At 41.0% G+C, this 22,746-nt stretch overlaps 3 protein-coding genes and 1 long non-coding RNA gene across 5 annotated transcripts; all 4 read right to left on the bottom strand.

The window, feature by feature from the left end:
- Positions 1-66: 66 nt before the first annotated feature.
- On the bottom strand, positions 67-1,615 carry LOC121541228 (guanine nucleotide-binding protein G(I)/G(S)/G(O) subunit gamma-8). The gene is made up of 3 exons (XM_041850205.1): positions 1,509-1,615; positions 597-706; positions 67-411 (listed from the first exon to the last, which is right to left on the bottom strand). The coding sequence occupies exons 2-3, from the start codon at positions 678-680 to the stop codon at positions 283-285; spliced, it is 213 nt and encodes a 70-aa protein (XP_041706139.1). The 5' UTR covers positions 681-706; positions 1,509-1,615; the 3' UTR covers positions 67-282.
- Positions 1,616-3,480: 1,865 nt separating this feature from the next.
- On the bottom strand, positions 3,481-4,126 carry LOC121541229 (syncollin-like). Its single transcript, XM_041850206.1, has one exon. It carries the CDS (start codon positions 4,089-4,091, stop codon positions 3,696-3,698), a length of 396 nt encoding a protein of 131 aa, XP_041706140.1. The 5' UTR covers positions 4,092-4,126; the 3' UTR covers positions 3,481-3,695.
- Positions 4,127-11,829: 7,703 nt separating this feature from the next.
- On the bottom strand, positions 11,830-13,440 carry LOC121541230. The gene is made up of 6 exons (XR_005995730.1): positions 13,232-13,440; positions 12,919-12,943; positions 12,752-12,805; positions 12,531-12,605; positions 12,315-12,411; positions 11,830-12,165 (listed from the first exon to the last, which is right to left on the bottom strand). It is a non-coding gene; the product is annotated as an uncharacterized LOC121541230 (long non-coding RNA).
- A 1,750-nt stretch (positions 13,441-15,190) lies between these two features.
- On the bottom strand, positions 15,191-19,436 carry ehd2a (EH-domain containing 2a). Of its 2 annotated transcripts, none has more exons than XM_041851275.1 (6): positions 19,041-19,436; positions 18,683-18,859; positions 18,254-18,351; positions 17,283-17,695; positions 16,930-16,986; positions 15,191-16,506 (listed from the first exon to the last, which is right to left on the bottom strand). In XM_041851275.1, the coding sequence occupies exons 1-6, from the start codon at positions 19,262-19,264 to the stop codon at positions 15,955-15,957; spliced, it is 1,521 nt and encodes a 506-aa protein (XP_041707209.1). In that variant the 5' UTR covers positions 19,265-19,436; the 3' UTR covers positions 15,191-15,954. The 2 variants fall into 2 exon arrangements, with proteins under 2 accessions (XP_041707209.1, XP_041707207.1); XM_041851273.1 differs by having other exon boundaries at positions 16,930-17,094.
- Between the last annotated feature and the right edge of the window lie 3,310 nt (positions 19,437-22,746).

Raw genomic sequence — 22,746 nt, forward strand, 5'->3', positions numbered from 1 at the left:
GTGTGTGCTGGAAGGGAGAGGCCAGTGTGTAGGCCAGACTCAAATCAAATTAGAATTGCTCCCATCATAAATGTTTTATTTCAGTCAATCAGATCAATCCAGATAAATATTTAAAGCATTTACTATACAGGTTTTTAAATACAAAATAATCTCACTGACTAGGCCTACCAAAACCAACATATTCAAGTGTTCGTCAATGTGTTACTATCAGTTTTATTCCTTAGAAATGGCAATTAATTAGTGCTAATAATGACACAAAACTTGGGGTTATAAGTGTGGGGATCAGAGTATTGCACAGAATAATTTCTTCTCCCGAAAGGGGTTCTCAGAGGATGGCACTGGTGTCACCAGAGGGTCCTCCTTGGCATGAGCCTCACAGAAGGCCATTAGATCAGCTGCTGCTTTGGACACCTACACATATAAAACATGGTTAACAAAGACAAAGATAAAAGATTGGAGAGTGGGGAAAAGCCAATGTGCTCTATTTACTATGTAGTTACTGAGAATCTTCAGCTTTTTCGGTAACATGAAGAGATTAAAAAAGAATCTACTACTGGGACTCCAGCGCTTGTGCCTTGTAACCATTCCTTGCTCACCATCATTCTTTCAATGTTGACCTCCAGTTTCAGCTGTTCCACTGTCTTACGGGCATCTGCAATCTTTGCCATGTTATTGGACATCCTGCTTCCTCTCGCTGTACCTCAGCCTGGTCCAACAGTTTGTAGATCATGCAATATGTTAATGAAATTAACAAGAATCGTCAAAATCACACTTTTCTTAAAATCAGTTACACAGGTAGTGCCATTTTCCATCATACATAAATGCCAAAGCATGAGATAGTGTGTAATGGTTTCATGTGCTTGTTATTGCTTCTGCTGCCAGGGTCTCAGCTGGAAGTGTTACAGTGAGGGCCTTAGAGGGAGAGGTGCAGGGAGGGGCATGCATAGGCAGCAGCATTACCCAGGGGGCACCTCACTTGTTTCTCTGTATCTGTAAATGAAATGTGCTTAACACTTACTATTATCCTTTAATGAGGATCATACTGTATTTGTGATGATTAAAAGTAGTAGCATTCGTTCTCTTACAAATTGCAAGTGAATAAAGCAAATAAGAGGCAATTCTGCAATCACCTCTCTCATCCCTCCATATACAATGCCCAATTTTGTTGCTGGTTATCGTGTGGCACAGTTTGGCTCTCGATGACTGTTGCACACTCTGCCCGTTTAGAGGGCAGTGAAACATCCAAACTTAACTGCAGTTTATTTTCTCAGACTCGTCTTTCATAGACATCTGAATGAATTGTTTTTGACATGAACATTTACATGATATGACCTACACTTTAATGGACTGTACAACAAAAAATATTTAAAACTTTATAGTTTTTTGCCTATATCAGAACACAGCCAAATGTATGCTTAATTTACCAAAACACAATGTCACTGTCACTATGGACCACAACACATAAACATCAACACAATCTAATTCAAAGATTCTAATTAGCCACTTACCGCAAAAAAACAAGACAGACGGGTTGGTAGGTCCAGGGCTCTACAGATGAGGTGTGATGGTTGAACAAGGCACTCTCCACCCACTTAGAGTTCCAAATGGAGAGAGATTAGGGGGTAAGATGGGGAGGAGGGCTCGAATAGGTTGCCTCCTCTTATAATTAGCTGTCTTTCTAGCCCCATGTTGGGCTCAATGCAACAGTAGTAGCAGGACGACATGGGGTGTGACCTTCCTTTCCTGACAGTGTCTCTATCATTTGCTTGTCATCAATTAGACTAGCATTTGAGCTGTTTACCTTAGACAACTAGACAGTTCCTTGGAAAGGAGATTGTAATTCTGTTGCAAAGGTTGTCATTTTTTCTCTTAACACTTTTTCTGGCATATTTGGGTAATGCTAATTGGATTTAATTAATTATCTTCTAAACAGAAAAACAATTTGTGTAACTATGCCATTTTGGTTTTAATACTGTATCTATTTTGTACTGTATTAGTGTACTACTGTTCTATGGGGGGAAAAAGACTGCATGTAACCAAGAGCCTTAGGCAGGAGAGGTGTCATGAGAGATACGCCCAGTGGTTGTTTTCCGACATACTCCCACAACAAATATGTACCTGCAAGACTACACAGGAGAGGAGGCTTCGTATCAGGCTCTACACATTTTATCTGTTGGGATTGGAGGGAACAAATGTCATCGCTATCCTTTGAATTACCATACATGTTATTATATGTCGTTGCCCCCCCCCGTTGTGCTACACTGTAAAGTATTTAAATACTCTTGATGGAGTGTAATACGGAGTTTAATAGTGTTTAATACCATATAGCTAGCCTATTATCATAATTCATTGTGCGGCTAGGAATCCTGACAGTCTGATATAGAATGTGAAGTGAAATCTCTCAAGGGGCAGTTACAGTAAGCTTCCAGTAACTCAAAGTACTGTCTGGATTGTCAGTATCTCCAGCAGGGCTTGCAGGGTTGCCAGACAACAGCAGGGGGCACAGTGCCTGCCTCATAGTTGAATGCCAAGCGTCTCATTAGCAGGTGTTTTCCGGCATTAATTGGTCGTCTCACTGCAAGTAGGGGGCTCCAACTAGCCCAGCAAGCTAGCCCTTCTACACTAACCCTTTCACTGCTGCTGGGGGCAGAGGTGGATAGTTTGCCCACAGAAATGTTTTCTGTTAAATGGTGATTCTTTTTTATTGAATTCATGTTATTTTATCAAACTTTTACTCTAGTGTCTAGACTCTAGACCATGGTGTAATGATATATCATACGATGTATGGAAGTTGCCACAGAGGGCTATAGGCAGCTGGTGGGCCATTGAGATGTTTATAGGTTAAATAACAGCAGTTTATGTACACTTGTTGATGATATAATTGTTGTAGGCTAGGCCTTTGTGCAGCCCACCAGAGTTGGATGTGAGGAGTTGGATGTGAGGAGGTGGATGTGAGGAGGTGGATGTGAGGAGATGGATGTGAGGAGGTGGATGTGAGGAGTTGGATGTGAGGAGGTGGATGTGAGGAGGTGGATGTGACCTGGAGGCACCAGCGTCTGTTGAAGACCATTTTCCAGCCCAAGCACTACATGCACTTTTGTTTTTGTTTTGTTTTTCAGCGTATTTGAGATTATCTGTATAATGTAAAGCACTATATAAATGAACTCTATTATTATGTTTTATTATTATATATTGTGCTGAAATCTATACTTCACACTGAACTGAATGAATTCTGCAGACGATAATGTCTGCCCATTGTCAGACACTAACTTGTTCAGATTACATCTGAGACTACTCTGGTTCATTTTGAACTTGTTTTCTTCACACCATAACATGCTGACTGGCCATTACCATTAACATTTAGTCAATGAATACATTCAAAACACATTTTTAAAAGGGGTACTTTGTTTTAAGGCCTGTTATTATGAACTGACCTGAACGAAACATTTTCCCTGAAATAAATTCACATAGGCCCAAAGATGATTTGCAGAAATAAATTTATTCTCCAGACACAGGATATCATTATCATGCACTCAACATAGTCTCTGTTTTGATTGGCAGACTCTTCTGTTGGCAGACTCTCCTGTTGGCAAACTCTCTTCTTGCATGATCTCTAACCTCGTCCTCATGCTAATTGCGCATATCAATTCAGAGGAATGGGTAGAAGTGTCTGGTGAACGTGATGATCTTGGCCTTTAGCACACACAGTAGTATCCAGAGATGTCGTTTTCCCAATTGCCCAAAAGACCTTGCATCGTTTCTTTGAGGCGATATTTGATTCCAGCATTGAATTTGGATTTGCTTCCTCTCTTCTTGGTGTATTTCCAAACAGTAAGGCTGCAACCCCTTGACACCACCAAGGAAGAGATGCGGTTGTTCCAGCGCAATGGGATGATGGGGACGTCCTCACCTGGGTAGGCATCGAGATATTCTCCCCCGCAACTCTGCTCGTAATAATAGTGACTGTCCTCAAACATTCGTGCGCAAAGCTTCATGCCATCTGCGTCTTTCAACGCACTGGGTTCTGGGCATTGGGCATTGAGGACTTCAAAGCACAAAGTGCTCAGAAGCAGAGCGATCATCACCTTCATGGTTGCTTTGTTGGTGTCTGGACTGAAGGAGTGCAGGTGTCTCCTTAAATAGCCTTAACCTCTGACCATGTCGATGTTTCGTCATGTGTGAGAAGTTGAGTGTGTTTAAGCAGGTGTCCTCAAGGTTTCTCTTTTTGAACCAGATTAGAACCAGTTCAGAAACCAACATGATACATATTGACCTAGCTATATAACTTAGAAATAGGCTATATCTTTTAGCCAAATAATGATGTGTAACACATAATAATAACTTTCATGAACAATCCATTATACATTTTTATAAATGTTTATAAATGTTAACAAATAATGAAATACTTATTTATTAATGGTGTATAAATGCTTATTCATTAAAGGTTATAAAGTGTTACCAAAGAAAATCATAAACGGCATCACTCTCAGTCTGGTCACATCAGATAGATACAGTTGAAGTCAGAAGTTTACATACATTTAGGTTGGTGTCATTTAAACTCGTTTTTCAATCACCCCACACATTTCTTGTTAACAAACTATAGTTTTGGCAAGTCATTAGGACATCTACTTTGTGCATGACACAAGTAATTTTTCCAACAATTGTTTACAGACAGATTATTTCACTTATAATTCACTCTATCACAGTTCCAGTGGGTCAGAAGTTTACATACACTAAGTTGACTGTGCCTTTAAACAGCTTGGAAAATTCCTGAAAATGATGTCATGGCTTTAGAAGCTTCTGATAGGCTAATTGACATAATTTGAGTCAATTGGAGGTGTACCTGTGGATGTATTTCAAGGCCTACCTTCAAACTCAGTGCCTCTTTGCTTGACATCATGGGAAAATGAAAAGAAATCAGCCAAGACCTCAGAAAATAAATTGTAGACCTCCACAAGTCTGGTTCATCATTGGGAGCAATTTCCAAACGCCTGAAGGTACCACGTTCATCTGTACAAACAATAGTACGCAAGTATAAACACCATGGGACCACGCAGCCATCATACCGCTCAGGAAGGAGACGCGTTCTGTCTCCTAGAGATTAACGTACTTTGGTGCGAAAAGTGCAAATCAATCCCAGAACAACAGCAAAGGACCTTGAAATGAGTCCTATATCAACATAACCTGAAAGGCCGCTCAGCAAGGAAGAAGCCTCTGCTCCAAAACCGCCATAAAAAAGCCAGACTACGGTTTGCAACTGCACATGGGGACAAAGATCGTTCTTTTTGGAGAAATGTCCTCTGGTCTGATGAAACAAAAATAGAACTGTTTGGCCATAATGACCATTGTTATGTTTGGAGGAAAAATGGGGTTCCTTGCAAGCCGAAGAACACCATCCCAACCGTGAAGCACAGGGGTGGCAGCATCATGCTGTGGGGGTGCTTTGCTGCAGGATGGACTGGTGCACTTCACAAAATAGATGGCATCATGAGGAAGGAAAATTAGGTGGATATATTGAAGCAACATCTCAAGACATCAGTCAGGAAGTTAAAGCTTGGTCGCAAATGGGTCTTCCAAATGGACAATGACCCCAAGCATACTTCCAAAGTTGTGGCAAAATGGCTTAAGGACAACAAAGTCAAGGTATTGGAGTGGCCATCACAAAGCCCTGACTTCCCATCCTTTAGAAAATGTGTGGGCAGAACTGAAAAGGTGTGTGCGAGCAAGGAGGCCTACAAACCTGACTCAGTTACACCAGCTCTGTTAGGATGAATGGGCCAAAATTCACCCAACGTATTGTGGGAAGCTTGTGGAAGGCTACCCGAAACGTTTGACCCAAGTTAAACAATTTAAAGGCAAAGCTGCCAAATACTAATTGAGTGTATGTAAACTTCTGACCCACTGGGAAAGTGATGAAAGAACTAAAAGCTGAAATAAATCATTCTCTCTACAATTATTCTGACATTTCACATTCTTAAAATAAAGTGGTGATCCTAACTGACCTAAAACAGGGATTTTTTACTAGGATTAAATGTCAGGAATTGTGAAAAACTGAGTTTAAATGTATTTGGCTAAGGTGTATGTAAACTTCCGACTTCAACATATGTTTATTACAAGAAACACATCTAACTGATCTTGAACATGAAAAATTACAAATAAAGTGGATTGGCCAAATGTATTATTCTTCCTTTAACTCCAAGAGCAGAGGGGTCACCATCCTCATCAACAAAGAAACACCATTTAAACTAATATATATTTTAAAAGCCCCTGAAGGGTGCTTCATCTTAATTCATGGTACAATCAACAATCAATCATACACCATACTGAATTTATATGGTCCCAATACTGACTGGCCTCAATTTTTCCATTTAATCTTAAAGCATTTACAAGATTTTCACAACTCCTGAATTCTAGTTGGAGGAGACTTTAACACTGTTCTTGATCCACTATTTGACAGGTCCCATGGCGGTGGGCACATGCATTCAACAAGCACTCCAGGAACCATTAAAAACTACATGGTAGAACAAGGTATGGTGGATATATGGCGCCTCTTCAATCCGGATGAGAGAGAGTATACCTATTTCTCACCTCATCATAAAACGTATTCCCATATAGACCTTTTCATTGGTAATGCATCTTTGCGATCCCAAATGTCCAACCCCAAAATTCATTCGATCAGCACCTCCGATCACACATTGATCAGCCTTATCTTAACCACCAACTCCGAACGTCATCCTTCACTATGGAAACTTAACACCTTGCTTCTATCAGATCCCAAATTCAATACGGATTTTAATACGAAATGAAACAAATTCATTGAGCTTAATAGCACATCTGAATGTACGCCGACACTACTCTTGGAAACTGCAAAAGTTGTACTTAGAGGAAAAATTCACATTCTGCTCAGCAAAGAAGAAAAATAAAAAAGTAGAACTTGCAAAAAATGTCAAGGAGCTTGATACCCTCTTTGCATCCACTCAAACCGATGATATTCATAAGCGACTATTACAGGCCAGACTTGAACATAATGAAATTATTTAGTTATGAGAACGCGAAAAAATAACCATGAACTCAAGGATAAGTCCGGAAAGTTCTTGGCTAATATGCTTAAACATAACAAGGAAAATTTGGAAATCCACTCTATTAAAAACATTGAAGCTAAAAATATTAATTCCATCTTAAAAGTATTTTATTCCAAACTACTGTACTCGAAATTAAACGTTTCTTTGATAATCTCCAACTTCCAGCAATTTCCTTAAAGACTCCGCTAACTCCCAACGAATTTCACTCCGCAATTTTGGCAATGACCTCGGGTAAAGCGCCTGGCCAGGATGGATATCATATTGAGTTTTATATTTTAAAAAATCCCTTATTTCCCCAATATTTTTAAATATGGTTACGCACGTGTATTGCTCCGATAACCTTCTGCATACTATGAACACCGCCTTAATCACTCTCCTACTCAAAAAAGAAAGACTGTAGTAACTATCATCCAATTTATTTGATTTATTTGAATCTCAGCAATCTACACACAATACCCCATAATGACAAAGCGATAACAGCTTTTTAGACATTTTTGCACATTTATTAAAAATAAAAAACGGAAATACCTTGTTTACATAAGTATTCAGACCCTTTGCTATGGTGCTCAGGTGCATCCTGTTTCCATTGATCATCCTTGAGATGTTTCTACAACTTGATTGGAGTCCACCTGTTGTAAATTCAATTGATTGGATATGATTTGGAAAGGCACACACCTGTCTATATAATGTCCCACAGTTGACAGTGCATGTCAGAGCAAAAACCAAGCCATGAGGTCGAAGGACTTGTCCGTAGAGCTCCGAGACAGGATTGTGTCAAGGCACAGATCTGGGGAAGTGTACCAAAAAATGTCTGCAGCATTGAAGGTCCCCAAAAAGACAGTGGCTTCCATCATTCTTAAATGGAAGAAGTTTGGAACCACCAAGACTCTTCCTAGAGCTGGCCGCCCGGCCAAACTGAGCAATCGGGGGAGAAGGGCCCTGGTCAGGGAGGTGACCAAGAACCCAATGGTCACTCTGACAGAGCTCCAGAGTTCCTCTGTGGAGATGGGAGAACCTTCCAGGAGGACCACCATCCCTACAGCACTCCACCAATCAGGCCTTTATGGTAGAGTGGCCAGACGGAAGCCACTCCTCAGTAAAAGGCACATGACAGCCCTCTTGGAGTTTGCCAAAAGGTACCTAAAGACCCTCAGACCATGAGAAACAAGATACTCTGGTCTGACGAAACCAAGGTTGAACTCTTTGGCCTGAATGCCAAGCGTCACGTCTGGAGGAAACCTGGTACTATCCCTACGGTGAAGCATGGTGGTGGCAGCATCATGCTGTGGGGATGTTTTTCAGCGGCAGGGACTGGGAGACTAGTCAGGATCGAGGCAAAGATGAACAGAGCAAAGTACAGAGAGATCCTTGATGAAAACCTGCTCCAGAGCGCCTTGGACCTCAGGACAACGACCCTAAGCACACAGCCAAGACAACGAAGGAGTGGCTTCAGGACAAGTCTCTGAATGTCCTTGAGTGGCCCAGCCAGAGCTCGGACAAGAAACCCGATCGAACATCTCTGGAGAGACCTGAAAATAGCTGTGCAGCAATGTTCCCCATCCAACCTGACAGAGCCTGAGAGGATCTGCAGAGAAGAATGGGAGAAACTCACCAAATATAGGTGTGCCAAGCTTGTAGCGTCATACACTAGAAGACTCGATGCTGTAATTGCTGCCAAAGGTGCTTCAACAAAGTACTGACTAAAGGGTCTGAATACTTATGTAAATGTGATATTTCAGTTTTTTATTTGTAATAAATTAGCAAATATTTCTAAAAACCTGTTTTTGCTTTGTCATTATGAGGTATTGTGTATAGATTGATGAGGGGAAAAAACAATGTAATCAATTTTAGAGTAAGGCTGTAACGTAACAAAATGTGGAAAAGGTCAAGGGGTCTGAATACTTTCCGAAGGCACTGTATTTGACGTGATGAATTTGCACCCTATTATGGAGGGTGGAGGTGGGCAAAAAAATAAATAATTAACATAAATGTCCAGTGAAACCATAGGCTACAAAAAACATTATTTGTATGGTAGTTGTGTATACTGCAATAATGAAAATATGAAATGTTCTTATTCAGTGTAACTTAGAGGCCTATCCAATGGTGGAAATTGACTTGATTCACTGGGGAAACCCAGCAAAGGTTAGTCTGGGTTCGAACTGAATGCTGAAATAATTCACTCCCTGAATCCCCCTAATTTCCACCACTACCAATATCAAATTGCCATTGACTCGATCCTTAGGGGGACACAAAATCAATGCCGTGTCAGATCTACCTGCGCCATGCTTGTTATGTTATTGGCCCTTCCTGGCATCAATGTATTTTAAATGTGTTGATACTCTCAAATACAACACTCCTTTAAAGACAGAAGGTCAGATGCATTTATGTTACTGTTGAGAATAATCCAGATGGCAGTAATTCCCAGAACATGCACTTACTTTTTCTTGAACATGAGCAGTCAGTGACTCACCTGGGGTACGTAGCAAACGTTGAATCGAACTGAACTCACCCCTGGGAAAGAACATGTGTCTATCGTGTGCAAACAGTTGGCCACATTCTTGTATCTAGGGCGCTATATTCTGCATCTCCCTTGTCCAGCGAGGTGACACGTGTTCAGTATTAAAATATCACAGAACTGCAAATGTCACATTGTCAGTGCACACTCAGATCTACCTGTTCATTGCTTATTATGTTCTTCCTGACCTTTGCTGTTAAATATATTTAAGGGGAAATCTGGAGTTCAAATAAGTGGCTACCCCGCCACCTTTTTGGGTAAACAGCTTAACAAATTCATACACAGGGCTATATATGAAGGACTGACCATTCCATATATATATATTTTTGAAGCTATACAGTGTTTTTTACAATTACATTGCTTACAAACAATGGAGTGAAACAAGCTTATGTTTTGGGTTCTGATGGAGTTAGACAGTTGAACTAAGCTCATGAGGCTTAGTTATATTCTTCAAGAATCAATATATATATATATCATTAATTTAAAAGTCAAAAAATGGATGTAGCAATCGCATATTGCAATTTTAATGCAGTGGTTCCCAAACCTTTTCGGTTACTGTACCACCAACTGAATTTTGTTCTGCCAAGGGTACCCCTGTAGTAACCCCTCATGTGCATTTGACCAGTAAGCCTATGGTCTCATGAGTCTTCTCAAGTACCCCCTGTGGATAGGCCAAGTATCCCTGGTTGGGAACCACTGCTTTAATACATCAAATATAGAGATTGTTCTTCCTTAATTGGAGGCGGTTACCAGAGAGGAAGAGGCGAAGCGAGAGGGTCCACTCCCGTCAAAATCTGTCCATGCGGGAATACAGCGATAAGAAGACCGCCTGCCTTCCCGCCTTTGGGACAACGACTGCCATTGTTAGGTCAGAGACAAGACCATCTCATCATTATATACAGTATCTCTGCTGTTACTGTTGAGAATGAACCAGATGGCAGTCCTTCACAGAGGGACACTTACATCTGCCACTCTCTCAATCTGTAAAATACTAATTCCTGCCTTTTACCTGCTTCACTCTGAAGGTGTAGTGATATACCATTTTGAAAACAGATGTTTTATAACTGCTTTTGGTATCCTTAACTAAGATTCAGAATGACTAATGAAAACATAACTTTTTTTGAGGGGTTGGATCTAGAAGATTACATCACAGGACCTTGAAGGGTCACATTTATGATAAAAGATCACATAAGTTTCTGTTGATGGAAAGAACTGTGTGAAAATGAGCATTTGTGTCTATGAACATGTGCCATCTTGGTAGGGACAATTATACACTGAGTGTACAAAACATTAAGAACACCTGACCTTTCCATGACATAGACTGACCAGGTGAAAGCTATGATCCCTTATTAATGTCACTTGTTAAATCAATTTCAATCAATCAGTGCAGATGAAGGGATTTTTTTTTTTGCCTTGCGATAATTGAGACATAGATTGTGTGTGTGCCATTCAGAGGGTGAATGGGCAAGACAAAATATTTAAGTGCCTTTGAACGGTGTATGGTAATAGGTGCCACGCGCACCAGTTTGTGTCAAGAACTGCAACGCTGCTGGATTTTTCACGCTCAACAGCTTCCCGTGTGTACCAAGAATAGTCCACCACCCAAAGGATATTCAGCCAACTAGACACAACTGTGGGAAAGCATTGGAGTCAATATTAGGAAGGTGTCCCTAATGTTTTGTACACTCAGTGTACTTTTCCTCTAACAAGCGCGCCAACTACTGGTATCTACCATACCCAGGCAAGGGGATCATGTTTCACATGCCTACAGGCTGCCTGCATCGGTTATCACATCTGACAAATATTTCAGTTTCTACTTTCATTATGCATGAAACATTATGTAGTTTTAGAGAAGCTACATGTAACATAAATCTTGAATGTAGATTAAAACTACTGTAATGTTTATAGAAATGTGTATAAAAACCCAATGAATGTGTAACACCAAAGAGTTAACAGTCCTGTTTTTACAGTAAATAGATGCTGTATAAGATGAAAATGTCCCTTATTTATCTGTCATGGAAAAGACACTCAAGGACCAGACAGTCCAGCTCTACAACTTTCCTTGAGGCATGTCTACCAAGGATGTCACTGCCGCTCACTAGTCTACTGGACATTGCAATATGCATTTCTATTCTGCCAAGGTGTTGTCTTCCTTTCCTTGTTTAATCAAACATCAGGCCTTTTTAAAATACAGACAAACTAAGAGAAGAACGTGGACATATAAACAAAAGATAAGTTGTTAATAACTTGCATTTTATAGTTGCATCAACATTTGGGACGATAGATACAATGTTAAATGTTTTAAAGATTGGACATGCCAAAAAAGTAAAAACAATGGGAAAATGTAAGGAGCTCAATTGAGGTGTTATGTTTCAATTACAAATAAACAGTATATTCTCCCTTTGTATCACCCACCACCTTACAAAAGCAGTGCCACTGTACGAATTGAAGCAATCTGTAGGGCACCTCCCTGGCAGAGCAGGTTTCATCAAGCAGCACCCATGTCTTTGACAATTGGAGCACCACCATCATTATGCAATGTCAAGGAGATGACAAACAGAGAACAGACTGTGGAAAGAGAGAGAGAACCATTAAATTAAGAAATGTACAATGAAATGGATGTATGCTACTACCAGTACCAGCGTACAAGAAAGAAGCCAAAGTAATATAAAAATAACATGGTTTAATAATAGTGGAAACAGGGAATGAGTTCTTACCTCCATAATCAGCACTAGCTTATTTCCTCAACACCTTATCAATGGCATCAACCAATGCTGCCATTTTCTGCTCATTGTCCACAAAGCCTGACCCCTCCTGCAGAAAACAAATGTTTGTATGTTTCAAAATATTGTAGCTATGAATTATACTGTGCACACATTCTCTGAAATGAATGAGTTGGGTGAAGAGACAAGTTCCACTGTTTGATACTGTACCTTCTTTGAGTGGACCAACTTGCCATTCACCTCCACCTCAAACCACCCAGAGGTTGAAGGTGTACTTTCACCAGTCTGGTGAGTGAGTGATAGACAGAGAGAGAAAGGATGAGAGAGAGAGCGAGGGGTGGGATGGGGTCACCATAGTAACTTGAAACAACAAACATCTGGTAACATCCATCTGCAATTTTCTACTATGTAGGCTACTTCAAATTACTCACAATCTCAAGATCACCTGGGAATTCATCCTCAAGCTGTGTCTTGAGTCTGGCGAACTAAAAATTAAGGCATGAATATCACTCAGATGTAGAAAGAATGATTACATAAAAAAAAAATATATATATTAAATGGGATAGCACGTTTTATTATAAATTGAATGGACACGTACCTTGGGCCTGTACCCTCATCCACCGCTAGTCACGAGACAGACGATTAGCAACAATGTGTAAAACATCAAACAACATGCTTTCACTTCACTGAGCATTGTGTCATCTCTATGGAACTTTATAAGCAAATAGCTACAGCAAGCTACTGAAACTCATTTTCAGAGAACCAATAATTTTGGTTGAGGGCCTACGGTTGCTCTTTCCTAACAATCAATCTAGCAATTTGCAATAACAACCAAGAGGAAATGTTACCTAAATAAACCATTGCCTGGGGGATAAGCTGTCACGTTACCACTAGTAAAAATAGCAACATACCAATAGGTGATATGAACTTTGACTCCCATATCGCAAGTCGCAGCAGCCCTTCTCTGAGAGAGGTAGTGGTTGCAAAAGGTAGGATTCCGTAAATGATTTACCGACAAGAGGTGTCGGTGTAAGGCTATTTCCTTGATTTTTGACGTTGTTATTAAACAAATAAGGCGGAGCAACCCACGAAACATCTTCATGAGGTCCCTATTCACACAAGAGAGAACACATCTTTAAAAGTGGGAGAGATGTGTTTATTTGTTCTAACAATTTACTTCAAAATGAAAATAATTAAGGCAAGAATAAGTGCATGTTCTAGTGCTGATCGTTTTTATGCATATACATAAAGTTTTCATACATACATTTATTCATATAAGTAAATATATAAAACAATTCATTTTGTCTACCCCTAAAAGCTTGCATCAAATGGTTTGGTTAGGAAATTCGACCTTCCAATCACGTCATCGTTGCCTTCACGTGACCGCTAGACTCAGAACCACAGAGAACGAAGCCCTTTTAGCCTGGAAACTACGTTACGTCCACAACTTCTCCCCCCACAAAACACTTATGAGGAACAACAAAGATATTGTTGTTAAAAACAAGTCTTTATTCTTCCCTAAGTGATTTGAAATAACTATTATATTTGTGCTTGATTTGTTTGATAAAGAAGGGAATATACTCTCTTATAGAAAGTTCTTAGAAACATATAACTTCTCAATACATTAAATAATGTAATTCTATATGCAAAGCAATACCTTCAGGATTTACTTAATTCATTAAATCTAATTTGTTTTGGAGAACATGTCAAGATAGAGGCACAATTTATGTTAGAAGGTTGCCCCCTGCTGGATAAGAAATGTAATAATACATTCTTAAGGGAACTTTTTCATTCCAAGAACACGATCTCTCCACTCGGGAAATTCTTCTGGAACGTACACATATTACTGAAATTTAATGGAAGAAAGCTTGGTTGCTCCCTCACAGATTTTGTATATCAAATGAAATAAAACAAATTCACTTTAAAATATTGCACAAAATATACCCTTGTAATAACTTGTCTAAATTCATGAACTTGTGATAAAGAAGGGGAAACTAGACACACGTTTTATGAGTGTGACTCTGTGAAGTTATTTTGGAGCGAGTTAATTAATTACATTTTGTATCTAATTAATAAGACCCATGTATTTACAATGAAAGATGTAATATGCTATTATTCAAATGAAAACAAAGCTACTGAATTAGTTGTTAATTTCTTACATTTACATTACATTTTAGTCATTTAGCAGACGCTCTTATCCAGAGCGACTTACATTATTGAGTGCATACATTATTTTTGTATTTTTTCCCATACTGGCCCCCCCTGGGAATCAAACCCACAACCCTGGCGTTGCAAACGCCATGCTCTACCAACTGAGCTACATCCCTGCCGGCCATTCCCTCCCCTACCCTGGACGACGCTGTGCCAATTGTGCGCCACCCCATGGGTCTCCCGGTCACGGCCGGCTACGACAGAGCCTGGATTCGAACCAGGATCTCTAGTGGCACAGCTAGCACTGCGATGCAGTGCCTTAGACCACTGCGCCACTCGGGAGATTCTTCATTCTCTCTGGTAAATTGTACATACACAAAAACAAATATTTGAAATCTGTCCCCAAATTTGATACAATCTCTAGAATTAGTCAATGACAAAACAAAACGATGTATTCTTACAACTCTATCATAGTTTTATACAATTGTAACCCCTGACCTTTTTCTGTTTATTTTATTTGAGATACTTAAACTTTTGTGAAACTTGTCACTGGTAATTCATGTGTAGTGATTTATATTTCTTATTTTGGTTTATTTATGTTTCGTAAGAAGAGAATGTACTTATATGGATGTCCTATATATACTTGTTATTGTATTGTATTGTAATTTGAAATGTCATTTGAAAAAATATTTTTAAAACATAGAGAACGATCCAATCAAAGTTTATTGGTCGCATACACAGATTTGCAGATGTTATAGCAGGTGTAGCGAAATGCTTATGACACTAGCTCCAACAGTTCAGTAGAATGTATCGCAAATACAATACAAATATACAAATAATCAAAACAAGAAATCTAGAAATCAAGAAATGACAGAACGAGTCCAATTCACAATCCAGCGGTAGATCTATTGGAGTGAACCAGGATCCAGAATATAAATACTGTAGTGTTTGTAGACAGTATATTATATGGAAGGGAAATCCCGCCAGGATTGTGCTTTCCCAGGGGAGATCAGTGGGTGGCCTGACAGGACCAAGTTGTTTGAAACCTATCCTGTCCAGTCATCTTTTCTAGGAACAAAGGTTTTGTTTTATTATTTCTCTTCATTCAAAAGGGTTGTTTTATTTGACTGCATTATTAGACGTTCTCTAGTTTTGCTTTGCCCAGCCCATCATAGGCTCCTGTCCAACCGACCTGCTCAACCTGCCAGACTAAGCTAAACAAAAATCTGATCAATATTTATTGTAATGTAATTCTGTAAAGGCTACACTAAATGTCACATGGCTGTCTTACTGCAGCAACCTTTGATTCACCGCTCCTGACCATTATGAAATCGGTAAATAATCAACCATCAATTCTTCATTATTGTGCCTTCTAGTTGTTTTGGTTAATGGTAGATTACAAAGTTATCACGATTATCAAAGAGAAATGTAAAAGCATGTTTTGTTATGAGAGAGGATTTATAGGGGATTACACAAAAAGGACCTAAACATCTAATCCTTTATGCAAACGTTTTGAAGGTGGGACCAGGTGGGCAGGCAGCTCTCCAGGGAGCCCATGGCCCTCGAGTTTGGCCTCAATGAGGTGGATGGCTAGGGCAAACTCCTCATCATCCAGCATGCCATCACAGTCCACGTCAGACAGCCTCCAGATATGGCCAAGTACCGAGTTTGGCAGGTGGGTGCTGACCATCCACTCCTTGGCCTTAGTGCCGCTCAGTTTGCCCTCATTTGGACAGAGATTGTAGAATATCTCATCATATTTTTGTTTATCTTTTGTCACCACCCACTCATCATTCTGTATTTCCCTGCTTTCTCCACTCTTTGTAACTTGCTCAAAGGGATCCCCCTTGAGAGACCTGCCAGTTTCAAAGAAGGTTCCATCCGGTATCCCTGGCAGGGAAGCCTTCCTCAGATCCTGTTGATGTAGTAAAGGCATCAGCTTCGCAATGTCAGTGGACAGTAACTTGTCCAAGGAAGCCATTAGGCTAGGCTTGAGTGTCTTGAACTTTGTGAAATCTTGACCCATAAGCCGTTCCTGAGAATAGAAAAAAGCAGGAAAGTCATATGAACATGATTTTGAGGAAGCAATATCAACTGGTCTGATTTTCTACAAGTTGTACAGATCTGGAGAGCTTTCTGTTTCCTGTAGTAAACACATCAGCAATAACCATTATGAGTAGGGCCCTGTGTTTTGTGCAATCATGTGACATGCCTGTATTTTAACCTTTATTTTAACCTTTTTCATTAAATTGTCCCCTTTTGGTACAGCACCATCGTCAGACAATTGCTTACATTTTTTGTGTAATTCTCATTTCTGGATGGCTTAAAATACAGGATAAAATCTTACTATGTCACATGATGACTGCACAAAACATAGGACCCTAATTATGAGTTCTCTGTAAATGGAATAGGTAATCCACCAAAATATGCATGCAACAAACTTGGGAGGGTAGCAGACCTGCATCTTGGCACAGTCAGGGAAGTCACCAGCTGGCACTCGCTGTTGCTGTTGAATCTTGGAGAAGATGAGAGGAAGCTCATAGATCAGGTTATGCTTCTTGCTCTCCTTGCAGAAAACTGTGGGCATCTCCTGCTTGAGATGGCTAATGATATGTGCATGGGCCTAGAGTGAGGAGGACAAAGATGGGAAGCACTGAGCCTTGGTTTCAAAAGAGTCCATAATTTTTTATATCCAAATCTCAAGATACTAAAGAAGATACATGCCTGTGCAAGTGCTCTCCAAGTATACACTTTTTATGTTTATTTATGAGCAATTATATCGAATGAATAGAGACAATAAACGTGCCTCACCCTAACTAGGCGTGCCCTCTTAACTAGGTCATTGAGTTTCCGTACAGCAGCATTTCGAGGCAGGTTCCGGATGTCTGCCAAAAGATCCAGTTCCTCAAGCTCCAGCAGTTGACAGTGGTCAGACAACAGACGTGGCTGTGACCAGAGGGAGCCAATGTAAACCCGGAGTATTTCAGGGGTTCGAAACACCTTTCCCAGTGACCACATGAGAGCACCATACACTCGCATTAACTGTTGAGAGTCCACCCGGTCTGCTTTATTCAGTACCACACGCAACTTGTCTTCATAGCCACGCAGAGCCCCAAAGGCACGCGTGAGCTCATCAGAGAACTCCAGTTTATGTGCATCAAACAGAAGGATGATGCGGTCCACACGTTCTGCAAACCAGCGCAGCACTGCTGGGAAATCATATCCTAAATTAAGAAAGAAAAACACAGAAGTTGTATTAATCCATTAAAAGAAGTAGAACACTGAAATTGAATAACTCTACGAATTAAGTCAACATGCTTAAGCCTAGTGGACCTAAAATATTTCATTTGATTGAGTGGCAGTTAGCAGCTCCACCCATGGATTAATATCTCCACAGAGTAAAAATGATCTGCACAGTCCTCCCATCCCATACAATACATTGTAATTTATTGACATCATACATTCTGCTTCAAATCAAGACCCACCCTCTCTCTGAGGACCGAGGATGTCTCAGGGAGAGTTGGGATATCCCAAAAACACATTTCCAATTCACACGTGTATTAAACACACTTGTACAAATATAAGCACCCTCCAAATTATTATTATTGTTTTTTAATCAACACCCGTCGTACAAGTCAAAATTCCAGCAGGATACAGTATATGCAGAATACATGGACTACTGAAACGTTTTTCAATTCAAACAATTGATTTGAAATCATATATTAGGACAGTAGGACTTATCCATCCCATCCCCCATTCAATTTAGCTTTCTTGCATCTGACCTCGACTCATTCTCCTCTTAGCCGAAGTTAAGATGCCTGGTGTGTCAATAATGCTGATACTCTCCAGGACCTGATTTGGCAGCAGGGCACACTGGAACCTAGGGGAAAGAGAAAACAAGAATTCGACTGTCTGCATCAAACTTCGCATGTTTTTCAACCATCACCGAAGATACAGTATGTGATGAAATTGAAATTCTAACTAACATTTCCAAGCTTGTCCTCTTTGGTAGCATTCCAAAACTCAAGTTAATGCAGCTCTCTTTCATTCTCCATTTCATTTCATTTCTCATGTCCTCTCTTTCCCTATTCTCAGTTTTCCATCCACTCCTTTATTTACATTGTTGGCATAATTTTTTTTCCTGTCCCTGCACCTCAATTCAAACATGTATTTTGCCAACAGACACTAACTTTGCCATGATGTCCTCTTACCTGTTAAGGAAGGTGTTTCCAAATGAGTTAAGGTGGCGAAAGGGCTTTTTGGGGTCTACTGACAGAGCATTGCCTGGGATCAGTTCTTCTACCTCCCCATGCATGATGGCAGTGAAGCTGTCTGTGGTGGGCTCTGGACCAACACGACTACCTGGAAAGTCTTGCTCAAGGAGATATCTTTATCATACACACACACACGTGCACACGCGCACACAAACAAAAACACACACACACACACACTAAGAGATATGCAATATATATACATACACCATATAAAGAATGACATTTGTATGGCAAATATTGTATCTGTGCCATAGGCCCATGAGCCCTTACAATTGATTAAATAACTTATAGTCACCTGATAAAAGTAGTCTTTCCTGTGGAGTACTGACCCATCACCAGCACCATCGGTTTGTTGTCAAAATCTGCATCTTCAAAGCTGGGAGAGTGAAAGTGTTGGAAGCCATATTGCTTTTCTATGGGAAGCAGCCTCTTATTGTAAAGAAACTTGAGCTCTTTTGTGACTGTGTTGACATCCTCCAGCGTTTCAGCATTTCTGTTCTTCAGCCCCCCACTAGACATGATGGTGTAGTAATATAGAACAAATAAAGGTTATTGAAGTGTTGGTGAGTCTCTTTTTCTGCTGTAGAAGAATGCAAAACGTTTTTTCACTTAATCTCAAAGAAAAGTAGTGATTGCAAAGAATGAGCTGGAAATTGTGAACAGAACACAGTGGTCTGAGCTGCCTGAGCCTAATGCTGGACATGCTCAGAGGGTGGATATGGGTGTTGACAACAGCTGTTCAAGTGAATCTAACACAGACAAAATGTCAATTGGGATTGGGTGGAGGAGTGAAACAATAAAAAATGTTTACTGAGAAGGGGAATAAGAAAGCTCAGACATAAGAATGTGGGACACACATGGTACCGATAAAAATTGACAGCCCTTGTGCCTAACCAGAAGATTAATAGGAAAGCAAGTATGCCTATGCATTTCACCAGCCAGTCAGGCCAGTTAGTTTGGCAGACTGGTCTCATAGACTAGACGTAACATAGTAAACATAAATCCGGGACGCTCCAATTATACTGAACAAAAATATAAATGCAACATGCAACAATTTCAAAGATTTTACTGAGTTACAGTTCATACACTGCTCAAAAAAATAAAGGGAACACTTAAACAACACAATGTAACTCCAAGTCAATCACACTTCTGTGAAATCAAACTGTCCACTTAGGAAGCAACACTGATTGACAATACATTTCACATGCTGTTGTGCAAATGGAATAGACAACAGGTGGAAATTATAGGCAATTAGCAAGACAACCCCCAATAAAGGACTGGTTTTGCAGGTGGTGACCACAGACCACTTCTCAGTTCCTATGCTTCCTGGCTGATGTTTTGGTCACTTTTGAATGCTGGCGGTGCTTTCACTCTAGTGGTAGCATGAGACGGAGTCTACAACCCACACAAGTGGCTCAGGTAGTGCAGCTCATCCAGGATGGCACATCAATGCGAGCTGTGGCAAGAAGGTTTGCTGTGTCTGTCAGCGTAGTGTCCAGAGCATGGAGGCGCTACCAGGAGACAGGCCAGTACATCAGGAGACATGGAGGAGGCCGTAGGAGGGCAACAACCCAACAGCAGGACTGCTACCTCCGTCTTTGTGCAAGGAGGAGCAGGAGGAGCACTGCCAGAGCCCTGCAAAATGACCTCCAGCAGGCCACAAATATGCATGTGTCTGCTCAAACGGTCAGAAACAGACTCCATGAGGGTGGTATGAGGGCCCGATGTCCACAGGTGGGGGTTGTGCTTACAGCCCAACACCGTGCAGGACATTTGGCATTTGCCAGAGAACACCAAGATTGGCAAATTTGCCACTGGCGCCCTGTGCTCTTCACAGATGAAAGCCGGTTCACACTGAGCACGTGACAGACGTGACAGAGTCTGGAGACGCCGTGGAGAACGTTCTGCTGCCTGCAACATCCTCCAGCATGACCGGTTTGGCGGTGGGTCAATCATGGTGTGGGGTGGCATTTCTTTGGGGGGCCGCACAGCCCTCCATGTGCTCGCCAGAAGTAGCCTGACTGCCATTAGGTACCGAGATGAGATCCTCAGACCCCTTGTGAGACCATATGCTGGTGCGGTTGGCCCTGGGTTCCTCCTAATGCAAGACAATGCTAGACCTCATGTGGCTGGAGTGTGTCAGAAGTTCCTGTAAGAGGAAGGCATTGATGCTATGGACTGGCCCGCCCGTTCCCCAGACCTGAATCCAATTGAGCACATCTGGGACATCATGTCTCGCTCTATCCACCAACGCCACGTTGCACCACAGACTGTCCAGGAGTTGGCGGATGCTTTAGTCCAGGTCTGGGAGGAGATCCCTCAGGAGACCATCCGCCACCTCATCAGGAGCATGCCCAGGCGTTGTAGGGAGGTCATACAGGCACGTGGAGGCCACATACACTACTGAGCCTCATTTTGACTTGTTTTAAGGAACTTACATCAAAGTTGGATCAGCCTGTAGTGTGGTTTTCCACTTTAATTTTGAGGGTGACTCCAAATCCAGACCTCCATGGGTTGATAAATTTGATTTCCATTGATAATTTTTGTGTGATTTTGTTGTCAGCACATTCAACTATGTAAAGAAAAAAGTATTTAATAAGATTATTTCATTCATTCAGATCTAGGATGTGTTATTTTAGTGTTCCCTTTATTTTTTTTAGCAGTGTATAAGGAAATCAGTCAATTGAAATAAATTCATTAGGCCCTAATCTATGGATTTCACATGACTGGGCAGGGGCGTAGCCATGGCTGGGCCTTGGTGGGCATAGGGGCTTTATTACAGAGAAATTCTCCTCAGCACCCCCGTCCCCCTCCTCAGACGATCCTGCAGGTGAAGAAGCCGGATGTGGAGGTCCTGGGCTGGCGTGGTTATACGTGGTCTGCGGTTGTGAGGCCGGTTGGACGTACTGCCAAATTCGCTAACACGACATTGGAGGCAGCTTATGGTAGTGAAATTAACATTCAATTATTTGGCGACAGCTCTGGTGGACATTCCTGCAGTCAGCATGCCAATTGCACGCTCCCTCAAAACTTGAGACATCTGTGGCATTGTGTTGTGTGACAAAACTGCACATTTTAAAGTGGCTTTTTATTTTCCCCAGCACAAGGTGTAATGATCATGCGGTTTAATCAGCTTCTTGATATGCCACATCTGTCAGGTGGATGGATTATCATGGCAAAGGAGAAATGCTCACTAACAGGGATGTAAACAAATTTGTACACAACATTTGAGAGAAATAAGCTTTTTGTGCATATGGAAAATGTCTGTGATTTTTTTTTCTTCAGCTAATGAAACATGGGACCAACACTTTACATGTTGCGTTTATATTTTTGTAGTTCAGGAAGCGTACTGGCCTTTACCTAAGTGGCATTTCCTCTACTGTGAGAGAGTTGATGAAAGTTAAACTGGTCTCACTCACGTGTTGTTTTAAAATAAATATGTTATGGTCTCACTACGGTGAAGCGTGGTGGCAGCATCATGCTGTGGGAATGTTTTTCCTGTGGCATGGTCTGGGAGACTAGTCAGGAGAGGCAAAGATGAATGGAGCAAAGTACAGAGAGATCCTTGATGGAAACCTGCTCCAGAGCGCTCAGCACCTCAGACTGGGGCAAACGTTCACCTTCCAACCGGACAAGTCTCTGAATGTCCTTGAGTGGCCCAGCCAGCCCGAACTTGAACCCGATCGAACATCTCTGGAGAGACCTGAAAATAGCTGTGCAGCAACGCTCCCCATCCAACCTGACAGAGCTTGAGGCTCTGCAGAGAAGATTGGGAGAAACTCCCCAAATACAGGTGAGCCAAGCTTGTAGCGTCATACCCAAGAAGACTTGAGGCTGTAATCGCTGCCAAAGGTGCTTCAACAAAGTACTGAGTAAAGGGTCTGAATACTTATGTAAATGTGATATTTACATTTTTTATTTTGAATAAATTAGCAAAAATGTACAACTTGTTTTTGCTTTGTCATTATGGGGTATTGTGTGTAGATTGAGGGGAAAAAACG

This window comes from Coregonus clupeaformis, chromosome 27 (assembly GCF_020615455.1).
Source record: "Coregonus clupeaformis isolate EN_2021a chromosome 27, ASM2061545v1, whole genome shotgun sequence".
Taxonomy (NCBI): Eukaryota; Metazoa; Chordata; class Actinopteri; order Salmoniformes; family Salmonidae; genus Coregonus; species Coregonus clupeaformis.

What these genes read in the sequence shown, in the direction of transcription:
- LOC121541228 (XM_041850205.1), bottom strand. Translation starts at nt 680, where the DNA reads ATGTCCAATAACATGGCAAAGATTGCAGATGCCCGTAAGACAGTGGAA. An exon ending in TCAACATTGAAAGAATGATG is followed by an intron (nt 412 to 596) that starts GTGAGCAAGGAA and finishes TTATATGTGTAG; the next exon opens with GTGTCCAAAGCAGCAGCTGA.
- LOC121541229 (XM_041850206.1), bottom strand. Translation starts at nt 4,091, where the DNA reads ATGAAGGTGATGATCGCTCTGCTTCTGAGCACTTTGTGCTTTGAAGTC.
- ehd2a (XM_041851273.1), bottom strand. Translation starts at nt 19,264, where the DNA reads ATGTCTAGTGGGGGGCTGAAGAACAGAAATGCTGAAACGCTGGAGGAT. An exon ending in GGAAAGACTACTTTTATCAG is followed by an intron (nt 18,860 to 19,040) that starts GTGACTATAAGT and finishes TGTATGATAAAG; the next exon opens with ATATCTCCTTGAGCAAGACT. An exon ending in AGAGGGCACGCCTAGTTAGG is followed by an intron (nt 17,095 to 17,282) that starts GTGAGGCACGTT and finishes TCCTCACTCTAG; the next exon opens with GCCCATGCACATATCATTAG.